The sequence below is a fragment of the Bos mutus genome, chromosome 5, assembly GCF_027580195.1.
Source record: "Bos mutus isolate GX-2022 chromosome 5, NWIPB_WYAK_1.1, whole genome shotgun sequence".
Lineage (NCBI taxonomy): Eukaryota > Metazoa > Chordata > Mammalia > Artiodactyla > Bovidae > Bos > Bos mutus.
The window spans coordinates 27,571,116-27,589,933 of NC_091621.1; the positions used below are offsets into that span (position 1 = coordinate 27,571,116).

Below are 18,818 nucleotides of genomic sequence, written 5' to 3' on the forward strand. Positions count from 1 at the left end.
AGTTCCCAGATTGACATCAGGGTTTAAAATAATATGTGAAAGTAGCTAGTACATAGCAAGCATTCAATAAAGTATACAACTTTAATGCTCAAAACCCCCTTTTTATTCCTTTTCTTTTAGATTTTTTTTTTAAATGTGGACCATTTTTAAAGTCATTGTTGAGTTTGTTACAATATTGCTCCTGTTTTACGTTTAGGTTTTTTGGCCACAAGGCATGCGGGATCTTAGCTCCCCAACCAGAGACTGAAGGCAAGCCCCTGCATTGGAAGGTGACGTCTTAACCACCAGGGGAGTCTCTATTCCTTTTTAAACATATTTTCCCAAGGACAAAGAACAGAATGTTCTGTGGAATGACAGTTCCCTGGGGGCTACAAACTATGCAATTTTAGTGAAGAGTTACGTGAGTCAAAATATTTTCCCTATTTATCACTGTCCTTTGAACAATCTGTTTCAAAAACCATAACCAAACTCACAAAGACACAACCTTCCTAAAACTTTGTATTTTCCAGTGAGCACAAACTAAGATACCCTAGGTGCTAAGACATATTAGAAACCATCATCAGTTCTACATAAACACATTGCTATGCATAAAATAGATAATTAATGAGAACCTACTATATATTAAGTTGGTGTAAAAGTAATTGCAGTTTTGCATTGTTGAAATTTGCTGTTAAATATTAGAATACGTTCTTTTTTTTTTTTTTTAATCATTTATTTATTCTAATTTGGCTGCACTGGGTTTTAGTTGCTGCATGTGGGATCTAGCTCCTTGTCTAGGGATCGAACCCAGGCCCCCTGCATTGGGAGCATGGAGTCTTAGCCACTGGACCACCAGGGAAGTCCCTGGAATACATTCTTAAGCGTAATGTGGTTATGCCATATAGTGTTTTCATGCACATTTCTCATTTTCTGATTTTTTTGCTAAGGACTTACTACTTTCCATTTTATATTTATTTTAGACTATTGAAATGATGTTAGACAAAAAGCAAATTCAAGAGATTTTTTTTTTTTCAAAACGAGTTCAAAATGGGTCATAGAGCAGTGGAGACAACTCACAACATTAACAATGTATTTGATCCAGGAACTGCTAACGAATGTACAGTGCAGTGGTTGGTCAAGAAGTCTGCAGAGAGACGAGAGCCTTGAAGATGAGGTGCATAGTGGCTGGTCATCGGAAGTTGACAGCAACCAATAGAGAGGATCATTGAAGCCGATCCTCTCCCAACTATATGAGAAGATACTGAAGAACTCAACGTCGACCATTCTACGGCTGTGTGGCATTTGAAGTACATTGGAAAGGTGAAAAAGCTTGATAAGTGGTGCTTCATGAGCTGACCACAAATCAAAAAAAATCATCCTTTTGAAGTGTCATCTTCTCTTATTCCTCACAATAATGAACCACTTTTAGATTGGATTGTGATATATAACGAACAGTGGAATGTATATGACAACTAGTGATTACCAGCTCAATGGCTGGACCAAGAAGAAGCTCCAAAGCACTTCCCAAAGCCAAACTTGTACCAAAAAAGGTCATGGTCACTGTTTCGTGGTCTGCTGCTGGTCTGATCCCCTACAGCTTTTTGAATCCTGGTGAAATCATTACATCTGAGAAGTATGCTCAGCAAATTGATGAGATGCATCGAAAACTGCAATGCCTGTAGCTGTCACTGGTCAACAGAAAGGGCCCAATTCTTCTCCACAAGGCCAAACTGCATGTCTTACAACCAGTGCTTCAAAAGTTGAATGAATTGGGTTATGAAGTTTTGCCTCATCTGCTGTATTCATCTGACCTCTCACCAAATAACTACACACTTCTTCGAGCATCTCAACAACTTTTTGCAGGGAAACAATATCACAACCAGCAGGAGTCAGAAAATGCTTTCTAAGAGCTTATGGAATCCAAAAGCATGGATTTTTATGCTATAGGAATAAACAAACTTATTTCTCATTGGCAAAAATATACTGATTGTAATGGTTCCTATTTTGATTAATAAAGATGTGTTCGAGCCTAGTTATGATGATTTAAAATTCATGGTCTGAACTGCAATTACTTTTATACCAACGTATTAGCACAGGGAACTCTACTCAGTGCTCTGTGGTGACCCAAATGGGAAGCAAATCCAAAAAAGAGGGAATATGTGTATACATAGACCTGATTCACTTTGCTGTAGAGCAGAAACTAACACAACATTGTAAAGCAACTATACTCCAATAAAAATTAATTTAAAAAGAAAAAATCCCAGGAAACCACCGTCAATTCTTTATCCTTCACTGTGTATGAGGGCAGCATTCAGTGCCCCAGATGCTGCTTGCAGTACACTCTCACCCTGCCCCTTACTCCAGTCTGTTTTCTCCATTCATTTTACCAAGAATTCCTACCCTGTCACCTGTCTGCCTGGGAATAGTCAAAGCTTTGTCCAATTATCAGCTTCCCTGATAAACCTTTCTCGACTTTCCCAAGCACCCTGGATACCAGGCCTTTCAACATTTACAGCCCTGTTATGGTACTTTTCCAGAGAAGGCAATGGCACCCCACTCCAGTACTCTTGCCTGGAAAATCCCATGGACGGAGGAGCCTGGTAGGCTACAGTCCATGAGGTCGCTAAGAGTTGGACACGACTGAGAGACTTCACTTTGACTTTTCACTTTCATGCATTGGAGAAGGAAATGGCAACCCACTCCAGTGTTCTTGCCTGGAGAATCCCAGGGACGGGGGAGCCTGGTGGGCTGCCATCTATGGGGTCGCACAGGGTCGGACACGACTGAAGTGACTTAGCAGCAGCAGCAGCATGGTACTTTTCCTATTAAGGTGACTAGGTGTAAGGCCCCGGCCCTAGTTCCTAAAGAGAAAGGTCCAGGTTCTTTGCAGCCTCCCGCCAAGGTTCTGATAGACAACAGGAGGGCAATAAATCAATTGTTGACTGAGTATATAAATGAATTACTGGAAGACACATTTGGATTATTAACCCAAATCTATCAGTTACCAAGACACAATTTTGGATCAGTTCCTTCATCTATGGAATCTGTTTGTTCTCAGCTCTAAGACAGGCATGTAAATAACTTAGAGCTTTTGTATAGCTTAAGTGAGGAAAATCTGCAAAGGGCCTAGCAGAGTGCCTGGCACATGACAGGTATGTAGTAAACAGCAGCTGCATGTCTTGCATTTTCTCACCCTTGCTGTTCCTACTCAATAACTTGCTAGAAAATGAGACCAAGATTAAGTTCCCTCTCTGTGCTGCTACACAACACTTGAAAAGTTTGAGTGGTTGTAGAGTTGACTCTAAAACAACACAGGGGTCAGGGGTGCCAAGCCTCTGAACAATCAGAAGTCTTTTTTGTAATTTAGTCAGTCCTTTGTATCTGTGGCTCCTCAGAGGATTCAACCAACTGCAGATCATGTAGTTGGTAGTATTTACTGTTAAAAAAAAAAACCCCAGTGGACCCACGTAGTTCAAGCTCATGATATTCAAGGGTCAACTATATTTCATGATAACTCCAATATTGTTTTAAAATAGAAAGTGTTTCTATCTTGTGCATGGTTGGTAGGCACACACCTTGGTACAGCCACTATAAAAAATGGTATGGAGTTTCCCCTCCCCACCCCCCAAATTAAAATTATACCTACCATGAAGAAAAAGTAAAGTGAAAGTGTTATTCACTCAGTCATGTCCAACTCTTTTGTGACCCCGTGGGCTGTAGCCTGCCAGGCTCCTCTGTTTGTGGGGATTCTCCAGGCAAGAACACTGGAGTGGGTTGCCATTCCCTTCTTCAGGGGGTCTTCCTGAGCCAGGGACTGAACCCAGGTCTCCTGCACTGCAGGTAGATTCTTTACTGTCTGAGCCACAGGGAAGCCCCAATAACTACCATATCACCCAGCAATTCCACTTCTGGGTATTTACTTGAAGGAAACAGAATCAGTATCTCCAAGAGGCGTCTTCACCCCCAAGTTCAAACAGTAGTAGTCATAATAGCCAAAACATGGAAACAACTTAAACGTCCACAGATGGATGAATGATAGAGAAAATGTGGTATGCACATAGAACGGAATTTTATTCAGCCATAAAAGAAAAGGAAATCTTGCCACCTGTGACAGCATGGAGGAAATGAGGGCATTATGCTAAGTGAACTAAGACACAGCTATGATCTGACTTATATGTGGAATCTGAAAAAGCTGGACTCACAGAAAGAGTGGATTGGTGGTTGCCAGAGGCTGGGAAGCAGGGGAAATGGGGAGGTGTTGATCAAGGGAAACAAACTTCCAGTTATAAATTCTGGGGACTTAACAGACAGTACAATGACTACAGGCTTTTCCGATGGCTCAACAATAAAGAATCCGTATGCAATACAGGAGATCTGGGTTCAATCCTTGGGTCAGGAAGATCCCCTGGAGTAGGAAATGGCAACCCACTCCAGTATTGTTGCCTGGAAAATTCCATGGACAGAGGAACCTGGTGGGTTACAGTCACATGAGGTTGAAAAAAGAGTCAGACACAAGTCAGTGACTAACACACACAGTGACTATAGTGAACAATACTGTATTATATGAAGTTGCTGAATGAATGACCAGACTTAAATATTCTCACCACCACCAAAACATAGTATAGACGTGAGGAGGAGGAGATGTTAACTAATCTTTTTCTGATTTTATAGTACATGTGTTTCAAATTTCAAACTTACATAAAATTATACACCAATTATATCTCAATACAGTTGGGAAAAAAATTTTAAGCATCTATTCCTAGGTACTCTAACATATCTCTCTGAATTCTAGATTTAATTATTATTAAATACTTTCGGTATATAAGTCTGGCATAACTATAATTTGTCTCCAAAATGACTGATTAAAAAAAAAATCTTTGTGTGATCTGTACTCTGTGAGGGCAAAAAAGACACAATGTGCAATGCATCATTAAAATGCTTCTAGCTAAGTTGTATGATTAAAAATAAATGATCTTTTAGATTTAAATGAATAATCAAGCCCAAATATGGTACTTAAATCAGAACCCTTTATGCTGATTAATTCTGATGAACTATTCTTATTTTTGTAGATTTAATATTATGCTTTGTTGGTGCTCTGGTTTATTGGCGTGTTTCTATTTTCTCACTATTTTTCTTATTCCAGACATGGCTGTTGCACTTTACTTCTTAAAGAGAATCTTTATCATAATGCAAAATGAACTGTAAAATAATCAGAAATTTTCTGCTTAAGAAAGCAAACCTATCAGGCAGGAGTCCATAGGATGATGATGACTCTCTCTGGGTGAAGCATGAAGTCTTTCACAAGGTAGGCTAGGCCTTCCACAATCTGCCCGTCTTGCCTCCTCTCGCCCCTTCGTGCTCTCCTCTCCAGCCACATTCAACTTTTGCTCCACAGGGTCCATATGCCCCTTCACCACCAGACCTTTGAACACACTATTTATGGCCTTAACTTCCACCTTTCACCTAACTCACTTCTATCCCTCAGTTCCCCTGCCATCGAGTCCCCCAAGGTGAATCCCATCTGCATTCATTAGGATGTCTCTTCCTTCCCGTGCACGTCTCAGATCATCAGCTCCATCAGGGCAGGGGACACATTTGACTTCTTACCTCTATATTTTTATGCCAGCACATGTCACAAACTATATTAAGCATTTGGTACACGTTTGCTGAATAAATTGAATGAATCTGTCCAGAGATATAGATTAACTAACGCAACTTTGGGATCTATCACTTAACTTTATGACTGTCAGACTTCACTTATAACTGCATCCAACATGGTTGGCCAGGACCTCTGCAAGGAAAGAATTAACATAGCTGGTCTGTTTTACTCCCTCCTTGCTTATCTCGGCTGCTGCTGCTAAGTCGCTTCAGTTGTGTCCGACTCTGTGTGACCACAGAGACGGCAGCCCACCAGGCTCCTCTGTCCATGGGATTTTCCAGGCAAGAGTACTGGAGTGGGGTGCCATTGCCTTCTCCGTGCTTATCTTTAGAATACTTAAACTCATCATAATGCCCTTAACCAAATTCTGAGCACTACTCTTTCAATGTTCTCTAATTAATGATGCTATTCTGTACCCGCAAGACAAAGGGTCAGTATATACCAGCCTAAAGCATTGTTTAAAGTAAACAGTAGTATTCATAATGGGTACCTGGTATTTAGTGTGGGTATGTGTCCTGGCTGGTCACGATAGTCATGTGACCAGCTCCTGTGAAGAACTCTGGGCCTCCAAGACTCGAGTGGGCTTCTGTGAGTGGAGACAGACTTCAGGTTGGAGAGAAGCATGCATCTGTGCAACCCTCACTGAGAACAGGTAAGCCCATGCTGACTTCTGTAGTTTTGCTGCTGCTGCTGCTGCTGCTAAGTCACTTCAGTCGTGTCCGACTCTGCACAACCCCATAGACAGCAGCCCACCAGGCTCCCCCATCCCTGGGATTCTCCAGGCAAAATGTATCATTATTCTGCTGTGCCTGCACTGTGTCTTTTGCTTCATTAATCCTGGCTATGACTTTGTAGAGTCACGGGTCCTTTGGCAATTTACTAGTGGGTGGTCATGGGACCCCAACTTCTACTTCTTGAACTGCTGCCCTTTCGAGATGTCTATGATACTGCTTTTCATCTTTTTCCTACTTCATTGCTGATTTTTTTCCTATCTCCTTTGCTGGCTTCTATCTCTATCAGACAGTATTACAGTATTAAAGATTACAGTATCCTACAGCTCTATTCTGGCCCTCTTTTATCTCTATTCTCGTTAGATTTTTTTTTAATCACATAGGTTTCAATGCCATCTACATGTTGATGACTCTCAAGTTTATTTCTATAGTCAAAACTTTCCTCCAAACTCCACCTATACACCTGTCTACTGGACATTCCCACTGGATATCTTTTAAGGATTTCAAATTTCTAAAATCTGTCTAAATCAGAGCTCTTTGTTTCAACCAAAACTTGTCCTTTTCTAGTGTTTTCTACCTTGGTAAATAATACCTTAAACACTTAGCTGCCCAAGCCGGAAACCTGAAAGTCATCCTGGATCTTTTATTGTTCCCTGATCCCTGCCCACTCTCTTCCAATCCATTAGCAAGTATTGTTGGTTTTATTTCCAAAGCAAATCTCTAATCCCTCCACTTCTCTCCATTTCTAATACAGCATCTTCATCCAAAACACCACCATTAACCGGTGCCTGGATTATTATAACTGAATTATTTTCCCTCCGTCTATACTTTCCCCTTTCTAATTAACTCTCTACTCATCAGACAGCAGCAGAGGACGAGATGGTTAGATAGCACCACTGACTCAATGGATATGAATCTGAGCAAACTCCAGGAGATAGTGAAAGACAGGGAAGGCTGGCGTGCTCTAGTTCACAGGGTCGCAAAGAGTCAGACACGACTTAGCGACTCAACAACAGCAACAGCAGCCGAAGTCACAATTTTTCTAAACCCACATCAGATGACATCATTTTGATTAAAACTGTTCAGTAGTTTCCTGTTATTATCAGAAGAGCATTCAAGCTCTCCTTCTTTGAATTCGTGTGCCGGGCACTCTATGGACTGTCCCCTGCACCCCTCTCCAGCCATGCCCACTACTATTCTCCCCCTGCTCGCTGTGCTCCAGCGCCACTGGCCTCATTTCTGTTCTTGGAATACAGCAGACTCCTCTACCCTCAAAACCTCCTCACTCTCTGCCTACCCCTACACTGTGAGCTAGAGCGTGCTGCTGAATCTGAAGACACAGTCTGTACATTTAGAAGTATACGTTCCTAAAACTCAGAAGATGACCAGGCCCAACTAAATGCTTGTTAAGGCTAGAATGTGGTATTTCCAAATTTGTCTGTTTTTTTCATAAACAGAAAGGAATTTACTGGTAACAAATGATAACCCTGCCAGGCTTATCTCTAGGACAGCAAGATTATTCAGTCTATAAGAGTAAGTGTGTTCCTCAACTGAGCAACCTGCATCTCAGCTTTAACTCCACACACATTTGGTATTATCTGTGGTGGTTTGCTGGTTTAGTTGCCAAGTTGTTGTCTGACTCTTGCGACCCCATGGACTATAGCCCTCGAGATTCCTCTGTCCATGGGATTCTCCAGGCAAGAATACTGGAGTGGGTTGCCATTTGGTATTATTATAAATATAATATAAAGGGTGCTGCAGTCGTGTCCGACTCTGTGCGACCCCACAGACGGCAGCCCACCAGGCTCCCCCATCCCTGGGATTCTCCAGGCAAGAGTACCGGAGTGGGGTGCCATTGCCTTCTCCAATGCATGAAAGTGAAAAGTAAAAGGGAAGTCGCTCAGTCGTGTCTGACTCTTAGCAACCCCATGGACTACAGCCCACCAGGCTCCTCTGTCCATGGGATTTTCCAGGCAAGAGTACCGGAGTGGGGTGCCATTGCCTTCTCCAGTATTATTACCAAGGTACAAATATATTTAATTATTAAAATAATGGGGAAACTTCTGTGGAAGTGCTCCATGTTAAAATGATCTATACTCTCCACACATCCCCACTTTCCATGCTATTTACTTTCTCAAGAGTAAACAGGCCCCGTAAAAGAATTTTAATGGACGGGCTTGACTGAGTTACCAATGAACAAGAGAATGAATATTTAATAGGGATTAAAAAATCAAAGATGCTCTCAACCTTCAATCTGTTGACCTCTGTATTTCCAAAACCTGTACATCTTAAATCTGTAAAGCATTGCTGAGTTTGGAAGGAAAAAAAAGACTCTTAACATTAAGAGATTCCAAGTACCTGCTTAACATTTGTGTGTGTGTGGCGGGGAGGGGGGCGGCGGGTGGAGAGGTCCTTTCTCTTTTTTTTACATTTTCTAAATATACTTGAATTATTTTTGCACTGTTCAAATAAAACCAGGGATATTTACTTAAACTCTTCTTAATGGAAAGGGGTCTGTGTGTGTATCTCTTGTATTTACTCTCTTAACACATGTTTGGTTAGTGTCTGGGGGGCTGAGGGGAGAGGCGGACCCCTTTAGGTTGGCAGTGAACAGTTCAGTTATCCGCCTTACTGCCCGAAGGACACTAACGTCCCTACTGCCTCCTCCCACACGCCAGTGACTCACTGTGGGTCCTCCATTACCACTACTCCAAGTTATACTATTTTACTGTAGTTTGAGCAAAATACTTTATATGGCCAGGAAACAATTCATTTTCTTGACACTTATGGGTACATACTACATACTATATAATGTTGCATAAAGTTACATATAGTATGTGTAACTACATAAATGTCTATAAAAGTATACATAAAAATAAACATCTTATATACATACACATAGCATACTATATACTATACTGTATAAAAGTGTATTTACATTAAAGTTTCCTTTACAGTGCATGGAAAAACTCTTCAGCTGTGACCCTCAGAGCGCCTGTCACATACAATCAGCGCATATTTGGGACTATGATACACAGATGAGCAAAAGCCCTGCCCTCCAGGTGCAATATAGACAGAGGGGCTGGAAGATGCTCAGGAAGAGTCTACCTCTGCCCAAGCGTCTAAAGAAACGCTTCCAGGAGGAGATGACACTTTGAATTCAGCTCAATCAACGGAATAAATGATCGAGTGGTCCCCAACACCCATTCCTGCTCCGAAAGTGCGGCAGTGTGCTCAACATTCACCTGACTACATTCCTAGTACTCCTGTGCACGCTGTTGGAAAGGGGCGCTCAGTTACATGTCGGGAGGACTGTCAGCTCAGGTGACTGTGGTCGTGCTCCTTAGTGTGGTTCTAGTTCCCGCAGAGATTTCTATCAGAGCAATTTTTAAAAACTGCGTAAACAACTCCCTGAAAGCTCTTTGTTTATACAGATTGCAGGTTTGCTTTCTTCTCCCAGACTTTGTGACAGTGCCTGCATATTTGAAGGGTTTACCCTGTTGTTAATGCCTTTATACCCCACCATGAAGGCTGTTATCTTCAGGAAGCTCTGGGGAGGTTCAGAAGCCTGAGGAGCCTAAGTCTGAGGAGCCAGTTTGAAGCCAACTTGTTTGAAGTTGGTGGCATTTTTGTGATGCCATGGAGATTAAACCTCCAGTTGAGCTTTTGATAAAGTTATGTATGTGAAAGGCCACAGACCAGAAAATGTGCACTTTTTAACCATCTGACATGCAGCAGTCCTTACAAAACAGGCATGAGAAAACATTTTTTAACGTGGAACTTATGTCTGTTTTTGTATTTTTTATTTAATGTCTGTTTATTTGCACACAAACTCAAACAAGGATTTCCTACCTTCTCAGCAAACTACTATCTTACATTGCATTGAATGACTACAGAGCTAGAAAGAATACCAATTGCTTTAAATCACCAGATAGGAAGTTCTGATTTAATCTCTTTCCCTTAACCCAAATGCATGTTGGTATTTGATATAATCTTTAAAAATTTAACTTTTTGGTAATAACCTATAAGGGAAAAGAATCTGAAATATATATACACACACACATATTTTATGTATATATAAACTAAGTCACTTTGCTGTACACCTGAAATATAACATTGTAAATCAACTATACTTCCTTTTTTTTTTTTACTGTAATATTCTTATCTTACTTTCTGACTTTGTATTCTTTGAGAAAGGGACACTCTAAATGCACAAAATAAAGGAAGGAAACAGGGTGAACAGCAGTTAGTTCTCAACTCTAGATTCTATTTGTCACTGTAGTGTTACCTCCAGACACACAGTTTTTTTTGGTTAAGAACAGAAACCAAATACCTTTTGGACGCTGGCTACACAAACCTGAAGAGGGTCCTTATCAGCTCTCTGCATCTGTGGTTTTCGACCAACAGTTCCAAACCCTATCAGTTGAGGCCTCTTTTCACACCCAATATTTCGCAACTCTTCTTTTATTTACTGTGTTGGCATAAAATTCACAGAAAATATTTGCCTAGGTAATTTCAAAAAGATTTATATATCAAGGAAAAAAAGAAAGCAATTTATAATAAACCATATTATCAATATGTAAATACTTGGGCACCATCCACTCAAAGACACAATGAAAAAGATGCTTATATCAATTCTTGAGACTCACAGTGAAGGCATTTATTACAAATGCAGACTGATACAGCTGTGTGCCCACTGGTGTCAGGATTTTATGTGAAATATCTCAAAATCAGGTTCAGAGAAAAACATAATAAAATTTTCCTCAATTTACCTATAGTTACATTCCTGGAAAGTTTGTTACATATTAATATTGTGAAGGAAAATATTTTGCATTTGTAAATAAAAGAATTGGTTTTAGGTTCAGATGATGGTAAGCTTGTCTTTCACTTATGGAAGACATTAGAAAGTATGGGGGACGATTTTTCACTATGCATGACAATTCTGTGTATTTGTTAACACCACCAGGAGGATGCATTACCAGCAAGGTCCCCCATCCAAAGACTTCAAAGTTATGGCCTAAACCGCCCCTCAATTTTCAAATTTTCCCCCTAGGGGGCGGTACTGCTCTTAATGAGAAACACTATTATCAACTTCAGAGATGGCATTTAGGTGGGTGGGTGTCCACACAGTGTGCAAACCAGAACTTCAGCCTTCTCCTTTTGCCTCATAATCAAACAGTTTTGGTATAAAGAAAAAAGATTAAGTCTACACAAAAATATGGAATTCACACTGCTTTGGATGAAACTGCAAATACTGAAAAGGGGTCAAGGAGTTCTACAGAATATCACTCAGCACAAAAAACATTTAAAACAGGCCTTTCCTTGGATGATAGAGTATGCTTGTCTACTTTTTCAGAATCACAGGGATCGGGACAAGGGGAGAGGCAAGGATGTGTGGGGGAGGGGAAAGGGACAAAAAGAGAGAAAAGGTAACCGGAGAAACTTTTCTCTTCAGCAAAGTGCTTTTAAGGGTTCACTATTGGGCAAGACAGACTTGGTTCCAATCACTCTGTCATTTACTGACTATGGATGATTCATTGAATCTCAATTCTTCCCATGTGAATTGAAGGGTAGTAATGGTATTTCACACTCTTGCTAGAGTGATTAGGTGAGGTGTATGTGTAAAGTGCTAGGTAAAGAGTAAAATTCAATTAATGTCGGCTGTCACTATCCTTTAAGTTTCAAATGGCCCGAGAGTATTGGTGTTTGGATATATTTGAGATTTGGAACAAAAATTGTTCCTAGACACAAGAAGCAGAGTAAAATTCTGTTATTTTTTGGATATTCTATCTCATCCTCTTCAAATATCATCCTACAAATATGGTGGAAATCTAAATCATTTCCTTGTAAGAAAAAAAAAAAAGCAGTGTCTTTAAGAAACTGAGTGGTTATAAAACAAGGCTGATATTCCTAAGATGTTTCAGAAAAGGACCTTACATTTCAAGTTAAAGAAGGGGAAAGGCTAACTCAATGTAATCTGAAATCACAAACATGTATATTACAGCTGAAATTCCTAGATTTTAATGGTCTTCTTGGTATTTAGTCCTCAATATGTCAATATTTACATCACAAAAAGCATTTTATGCAGGATCTCAAGCAAACTGGCTGTCCAATCACATTTGGGAAATGAACAGAAATGACAGAAATGACAGAAAACTGAACGTCGTGCAAAAGTCTTAAATACAATGTTCTTTTCCAAGGGTAAATTGCTAGTCAAAATCTAGTCAAAGGTAGTAGACAATGAGAGATAGTAGTAGTCAAGGGTAGTAGACAATGAGAGATCTGCATACGCAAACGCAGTGCATGCCTCTTTGGGGCTGGAATCTAAGCCAATTCTAGGAAGATTTTTGAGCATATGCAATGTTATGAAGATTCCTGGCAGAGAAATTCAATAAAATATCTGTTGAATGAATATAGGACAGTGAGAGTTCGTGAGGTAAATGCACGAGAAGTAAATTCTCCTTTATACTTTAAACAATCATGAAAAAATCATGGTACAGTGATCTTTCATCATCATCATCAAAACAGTCAGCATATCTACCTTCTTAGCAAATGTTAAAGTAAACATTGTTAACTACAGGCACTCCACCATACAGTAGATCCCTAGGACATATTCATCCTGATGACCAAACTCTGTACCCTTTGGCAAATACTACAGAAATCTTTAAAGCCACTAATGCCTGATTTATCACTGATATAAGATTTAGAAGAGTTAAGCATACATTTCTTGTGCAATTATCAAATCAATACACTCCTAGGAAATAAGTTTGGTTACATGTATCAAATACATAAAACTGCTTTAAGTGTTGGTAATTTCCTTTTTGGAAATGTATCCTCAATAGCAGGTCTTATCCTGAACGGCAGTGCTTACGTAATACTTTACCATGATCCAGGAAGTATTCTAACCACCCAGGGTCACACTGCTACAAAATAGAGAATCTGGAATTTGAACTTGGGCCTTGTGGTTACCAAGCCTGTGTGCACTCTGACAACTTTAGTTGTTTTAGCTACAAAGATGTTCTCTATGGCATTAAATTTTATTTATTTTTAATTGAAGGATAATTGCTTTACAATATTGTGTTGGTTTCTGCCATATATCAACATGAATCAGCCATTGGTATACATATGTCCCCTCCCTTTTGAACCTCCATTTTTTTTTTAACAACAAGAAAAGTTTAGAAACAAACTAAGCGTTCATCAGTGGGGTCTAAGTTAAATAAACAATAGTACGTCCATTGATAGGACACGTAGCAGGCATTAAAAGTTAAGTTTTAGAAAAATGTTTGCACAGGCAAGCAAGTCATTTGGCTCAGTGGGAGGGGAGAAAGACACAAAGGGCATATAGCCTTTTAAGTTTACTAAATGTTTCCTTTGGATGGTGAGATTTTAATTTTCTTCTTGGTGCTTTGTTATATCTTCCCAAATGTCTAGATGAACTTGAGTTTCTTTTGTACTCAGAAAAAAAATTGCTCACAACAAAGTTCTGTCCAGATCAGCACAGCCCAAAATGCAGTGCAAGTCATATGTAATTTAAAATGTTTTAGAAACCACAACCATGTTAACAAAATTAAAACCAGGTGAAGTTAATTTTTAAATATGTCTTATTTCACCTATATATTTAAAACATTACATTTTAACAAGGAATCAATATAAAATATTAATGGACTATTTTACTTTTTGGTATTAAAATCTTCAGAGTCACTTTTAGCTCATCTTAATTTGGTCTGGTCACATTTCAACAGCTCAATAGACAAGTGGCAACTAACTACTGTGTTGGATCTTGGCAGAAGCTTTATTTTCAGATCAAATGTGCCCAAAACATGACTCTGAAACCCTCCACTAACTACCACAATCTCCATGCAACCACATCTATGTGGAACTGCTTCCTTGATGAGAAAGATGTGCTTGAGACCTAACACTTGTCAGCTGTGTGATCTTCAGCAAGTTAATTGACTTATCTGTACCTCATTGGACCCATTCTGTAAATGACGTTAATGCCTACTTTGAGATGTTGAGATTTAAAAAACATATTAAAACACCCAATACGTGGAAAGCACTTTATAACATATTGTTATCTAATCCTTGACCTTTGCAACCTTCCTTATTCAGACAAAGGTTAGACTTAGCAAGAGGAAAGACAAGATTCTTAGAATAGATGTAGGAAATCTTATTTAAAATGGTCCTAGAACTAACCAGAGGGGATGTGAAGAGAAAAGCTGGGGAGTCTATTGATACAACAAATACATTTGTATTTTAAAGGGGGCTATCTGATGCCAGGACACAAATGGCACACTTTTCAGCTTGCTTCACAAGACTCCTTTGGCAAATATTCAAGCCACTAAACAAACATAAAAATCACTGAATATGTGCCAAACACACTCCACAAAGGGACTTAGGAATAATTAAAAAGATAGGAGAAGATAATTACAGTATTGTGATGATGATTTTTGCCATACATCAACATGAATCAGTCACAGGTATAATGTGTTCCCCATTCTGAACCCCACTTCTACCCCCTCCCCACCCCTATCCCTCTGGGTTGTCCCAGAGCACTGGCTTTGGGTGCCCTGCTTCATGAATCAAATTTGCACTGGTCATCTATTTTACATACGGTAATATACTTTCAATATATGTTTCAGAATATGTTTCAACACTATTCTCTCAAATCATCCCACTCTCTCCTTGTCCTACAGACCCCGAGTCTGTTCTTTATATCTGTGTCTCTTGCTGCCCTACTGTATGTAGGACTGTCATTTCCATCTTTCTAAATTCCAAATATATGTGTTAATATATAGTATTTGTGTTTCTCTTTCTGACCTGCTTCACTCTGTATAATAGACTCCAGTTTCATCCACCACATTAAAGTTGACTCAAATGTGTTATTTTTTATAGCTGAGTAATATTCCATTGTGTATATGTACCACAGCTTGCTTATCCATTCATCTGCTGATGGACATCTAGGTTGCTTCCATGTCCTAGCTATTGTAAATAGTGCTGCGATGAACATTGGGATACATGTGTCTCTTTCAATTCTGGTTTCCTCAGGGTGTATGCCCAGCAGTGGGATTGCTGGGTCATACAGTAGTTCTAATCTCCACACTCTTCTCCACAGTGGCTGTACCAGTTTGCATTCCCATCAACAGTATAAGAGGGTTCCCTTTTCTGCACACCCTCTCCAGTAATTTTTTGTAGACTTTTTGATGACAGCCATTCTGATTGGTGTGAGATGGTACCTCATTGTGGTTTTGATTTGCATTTCTCTAATAATGAATGATGTTGTGTGCAGAGCTTTTGTGTAGGTTTCAAACATTTCAAAATTAAAAACTGGAAAAATACTCAATTATAATAGAAGGCCATTAATCATGACATTTATTTTTTTGGCATTACTCTTTATAACAGAGGCCACTAGAAACTATATAGATGGCTCAAAGATGAATGACTAACAAATTAACATAATCAACATAAAATATTATATAGCAACCAATTCACACTAGCAAACCATTCAATTCATAGAAATACGTAATGAAATAATATGAACTGGGAGAAAGAAAGCAGACTATAATCCATGATCACAGCAGTGAAAATACATGTGACAGGCATTTACAAAAGCTAAAAATAAATTGGCAAGGTAGAAATATTACTTTCCCTTCTAGGTAGGTTGTCCACATTCATAATACAAAAAGAAAAATAAATAACACATATGGTAAATCATGTTTGCTAAGTAAGCATCTTACATCAGAGGGCAAGATGGCCAGGGAGAACTGTCCATCTAGCAAAAAGAATACCAACAACCATACAAGGATGCCCTGGCAACCAGCTCCCAGTTACCACTGTACAGTTTAACCTCCTGCTCGGAACCCAATAGCAGATTTGGGACTTATCTTAATCAGAGTAATTATTCAGAGCATACTCAATACAAAGCTTTGACCTAAACTAGCATCATTGTATTTTTTACATGATAATTCCCCAGTCCTTTAACTATAAGAGTGCACACAGGTAAAAACAATTAAAGCTTGCTGGCTTTCATTATTGCTATAGTCTGACAGCATGCAGGATAGATCAAAATAGCTGGTTGACATTGAGAGAGAGTCCCTGATTTTCTTGCACAAGCACTTTGTGCTTGAAAAAATAAAAGCTAACTCACTTAGTACTTAAAAATTAACAACATTCACATTGCCTTGTGGTTTAAATGATGACTGAACAATAACTCAAGTCAGCTGTGCTCTGTTTTTCCTTTATTGATATAATTAGTATTCTGAGATCTTTTAAAGTTGCTCTTCTTTACCCCTAGGGGAAAACAATTTCAAAAGGCTATATACGTATGCTGATTCAAGATATGCTTTCTCATACATTCAATCTCTATAATTTTGGATTATAGAGCAATATAGAATAATTCTGGCACCAACTCTTTAGCAATGCTGTTTAAAAACAAAGATGCCATTACACACAAGCCTAGGATTTTTCTGTTGCATTGCATATAAGCAAACTTATGGAACACTGCTTACAATATAAACCACAGCCTTAAGTTTTTGGGAAATGATTACTTCAGAATATGGTGATTAAGAGACTCCCAAATTGGCTGAAAAACACAGAGCTAAAATTCAGTTGGGGTTGAAACACACCTTATAAAGAGTTGAGATCCAAGAGACTCATGCACAGATCTTTGATTTACCACTCATTTTGCAGGACTTAAAACCAAAAGAACAGATTTGCAGATTGTTAAAGTATTATTCTGGTGTGGGGAAAAAAAAAGAGTTGAGATCCAAATTACATACACTTGACAAAACTTAAATATTTAGTCAACTGGTATGTTTTGGGGGAAGTACCAATATAAGATTAATAATACGTGGTAAAATTATTTGTCTTTTCCCCCAAATATTTAAGCCTTGAAGCAGAATGATCTGTGTGCCAATCCTGGTTATAAAACTCACTAGTGATCTGGGGTGTTCTTGGGCAAAATACTCATTTCACTATGATTCAGTTTTCCTATCTACTAAAAAATAATTAATATAATATACATTTACATGTTTATACTCAATATATGGCTTCCAAATTAAAATAAAGTATTTAAATAATGAGCATGAAAATACTAGGAGCAATACCAGTCACTGCTATGGTACACTTATTATTCAGCAATTGTCTTATTCCAATGAATAATTTTTAAAACAGCTTTTTAATCAGTACCAGAGTCACTTTTTTTTACATAACTTTAAGCCATAGGGCTAATTATACATGATATAGAAATCTCACCAACAGAACTGAACTATTTCGAATTTAAAAGAGACTTGCAGACAGGATCCTAACAGTCTGAATCATATTTAAAGAAGCCATCAAAAAGGGAAACTTGAGATGGGTAAACAGACTTCCTTTGCAAAAGTTTATCTAGAAAACTAAAGGCTAAAATATTCATTCCAAGAAATCTGTCTGCAAAATCCAAAATCAGAACGCCATTCACGCAAAGCACTCAATGACACCGAATGACAGAGGAGACGTTTAGTAAAATTCAAATCTTAGTACTCCCCTGACAAAAAGCAACGCAACTCACAAAGGGAGAAACAATCTACACGCGAGACAGTGATGGATTCGCCTGGAGCCCCTCTGAGTAGCTTCATAGAAAGGGGACAGGAAACTAAGGTATATTTGATGAATGAAAGTGAGGACTAGGGGTTTTGGAAAGTACAGGAGACGCGCCCTACCTTGTACAGATTTCCCGATACTGTGTAAGTGAGTGATAGAACTGTAGTTTTGGGCAACATTCTTCAGAAACGCTTCCATCTCTGGCTGGTGGTGGTAGCTGAAGTCCAGGGCAGCTACCGCAGGCATTAGCAGCCCTAGCCAGAGGCGGGCGCAGTCCATGTTCTAGAGATGAATAAAAATAATAAAGCTGAGCAGATAAGGCAGGCGGTGGGCTGGAGGGAAAATGTGAATGCTACTAGCTCCCGCTCTCCTCTTTAGTATCAGATCTCCCGACACTAAAGCTCGCTGCTTCCGAAAGAGGTAAAAGTTGGAAGTAACACCTTCAGGAGTTAGCGTACCCAGAGCACCGGCAGCCCCAGGTGCCCACCATCCCGTAGCCCACCCAGCCCCTCCCCACGTCCCCACCGCCCGTCAGCCGCAGCAGCTGCGCCTGACCCCGCGCGCCCCAGGCCTCACCCCTGCCCAGGCGCACACCACCGCCTGGCTGCAGCCGCTTGCCGAGACCAGACATTATAGCTGGGCCAGGGGGCGGGCGAGTTCAGGTCCCGCCCTCGACATCTAACTGACGTCGCTTTGGCCCACTCAGACACCGCGGGAGGCACTCCGGGGCGGGGTCTAGCCCGGCGACCCGGGCACCTCTGCCTGCTTCTCACCTGAGCCCGCCGGTGCCCACGCGGCGCGAGGATTCCAGGGCGCGGCGGCTTGTGCCGAGGCGTGGCAGAGCTTCCCGAAACCGAGTTACCTTGCGTGGT

General features: G+C 39.9%; 1 protein-coding gene across 2 annotated transcripts in view; it reads right to left on the bottom strand.

Moving 5' to 3' along the window:
• CPM (carboxypeptidase M) overlaps window positions 1-18,603 on the bottom strand; it is an 82,102-nt gene extending 63,499 nt beyond the window's left edge. For both annotated transcript variants that reach the window (XM_070370564.1, XM_005909032.2), the window contains exons 1-2: window positions 18,523-18,603; window positions 18,066-18,228 (exon numbers count right to left, since the gene is read on the bottom strand). In XM_070370564.1, the coding sequence (XP_070226665.1) occupies window positions 18,066-18,225 (160 nt within the window). In that variant the 5' untranslated portion in view covers window positions 18,226-18,228; window positions 18,523-18,603. The remainder of the gene's footprint in view (window positions 1-18,065; window positions 18,229-18,522) is intronic.
• Between the last annotated feature and the right edge of the window lie 215 nt (window positions 18,604-18,818).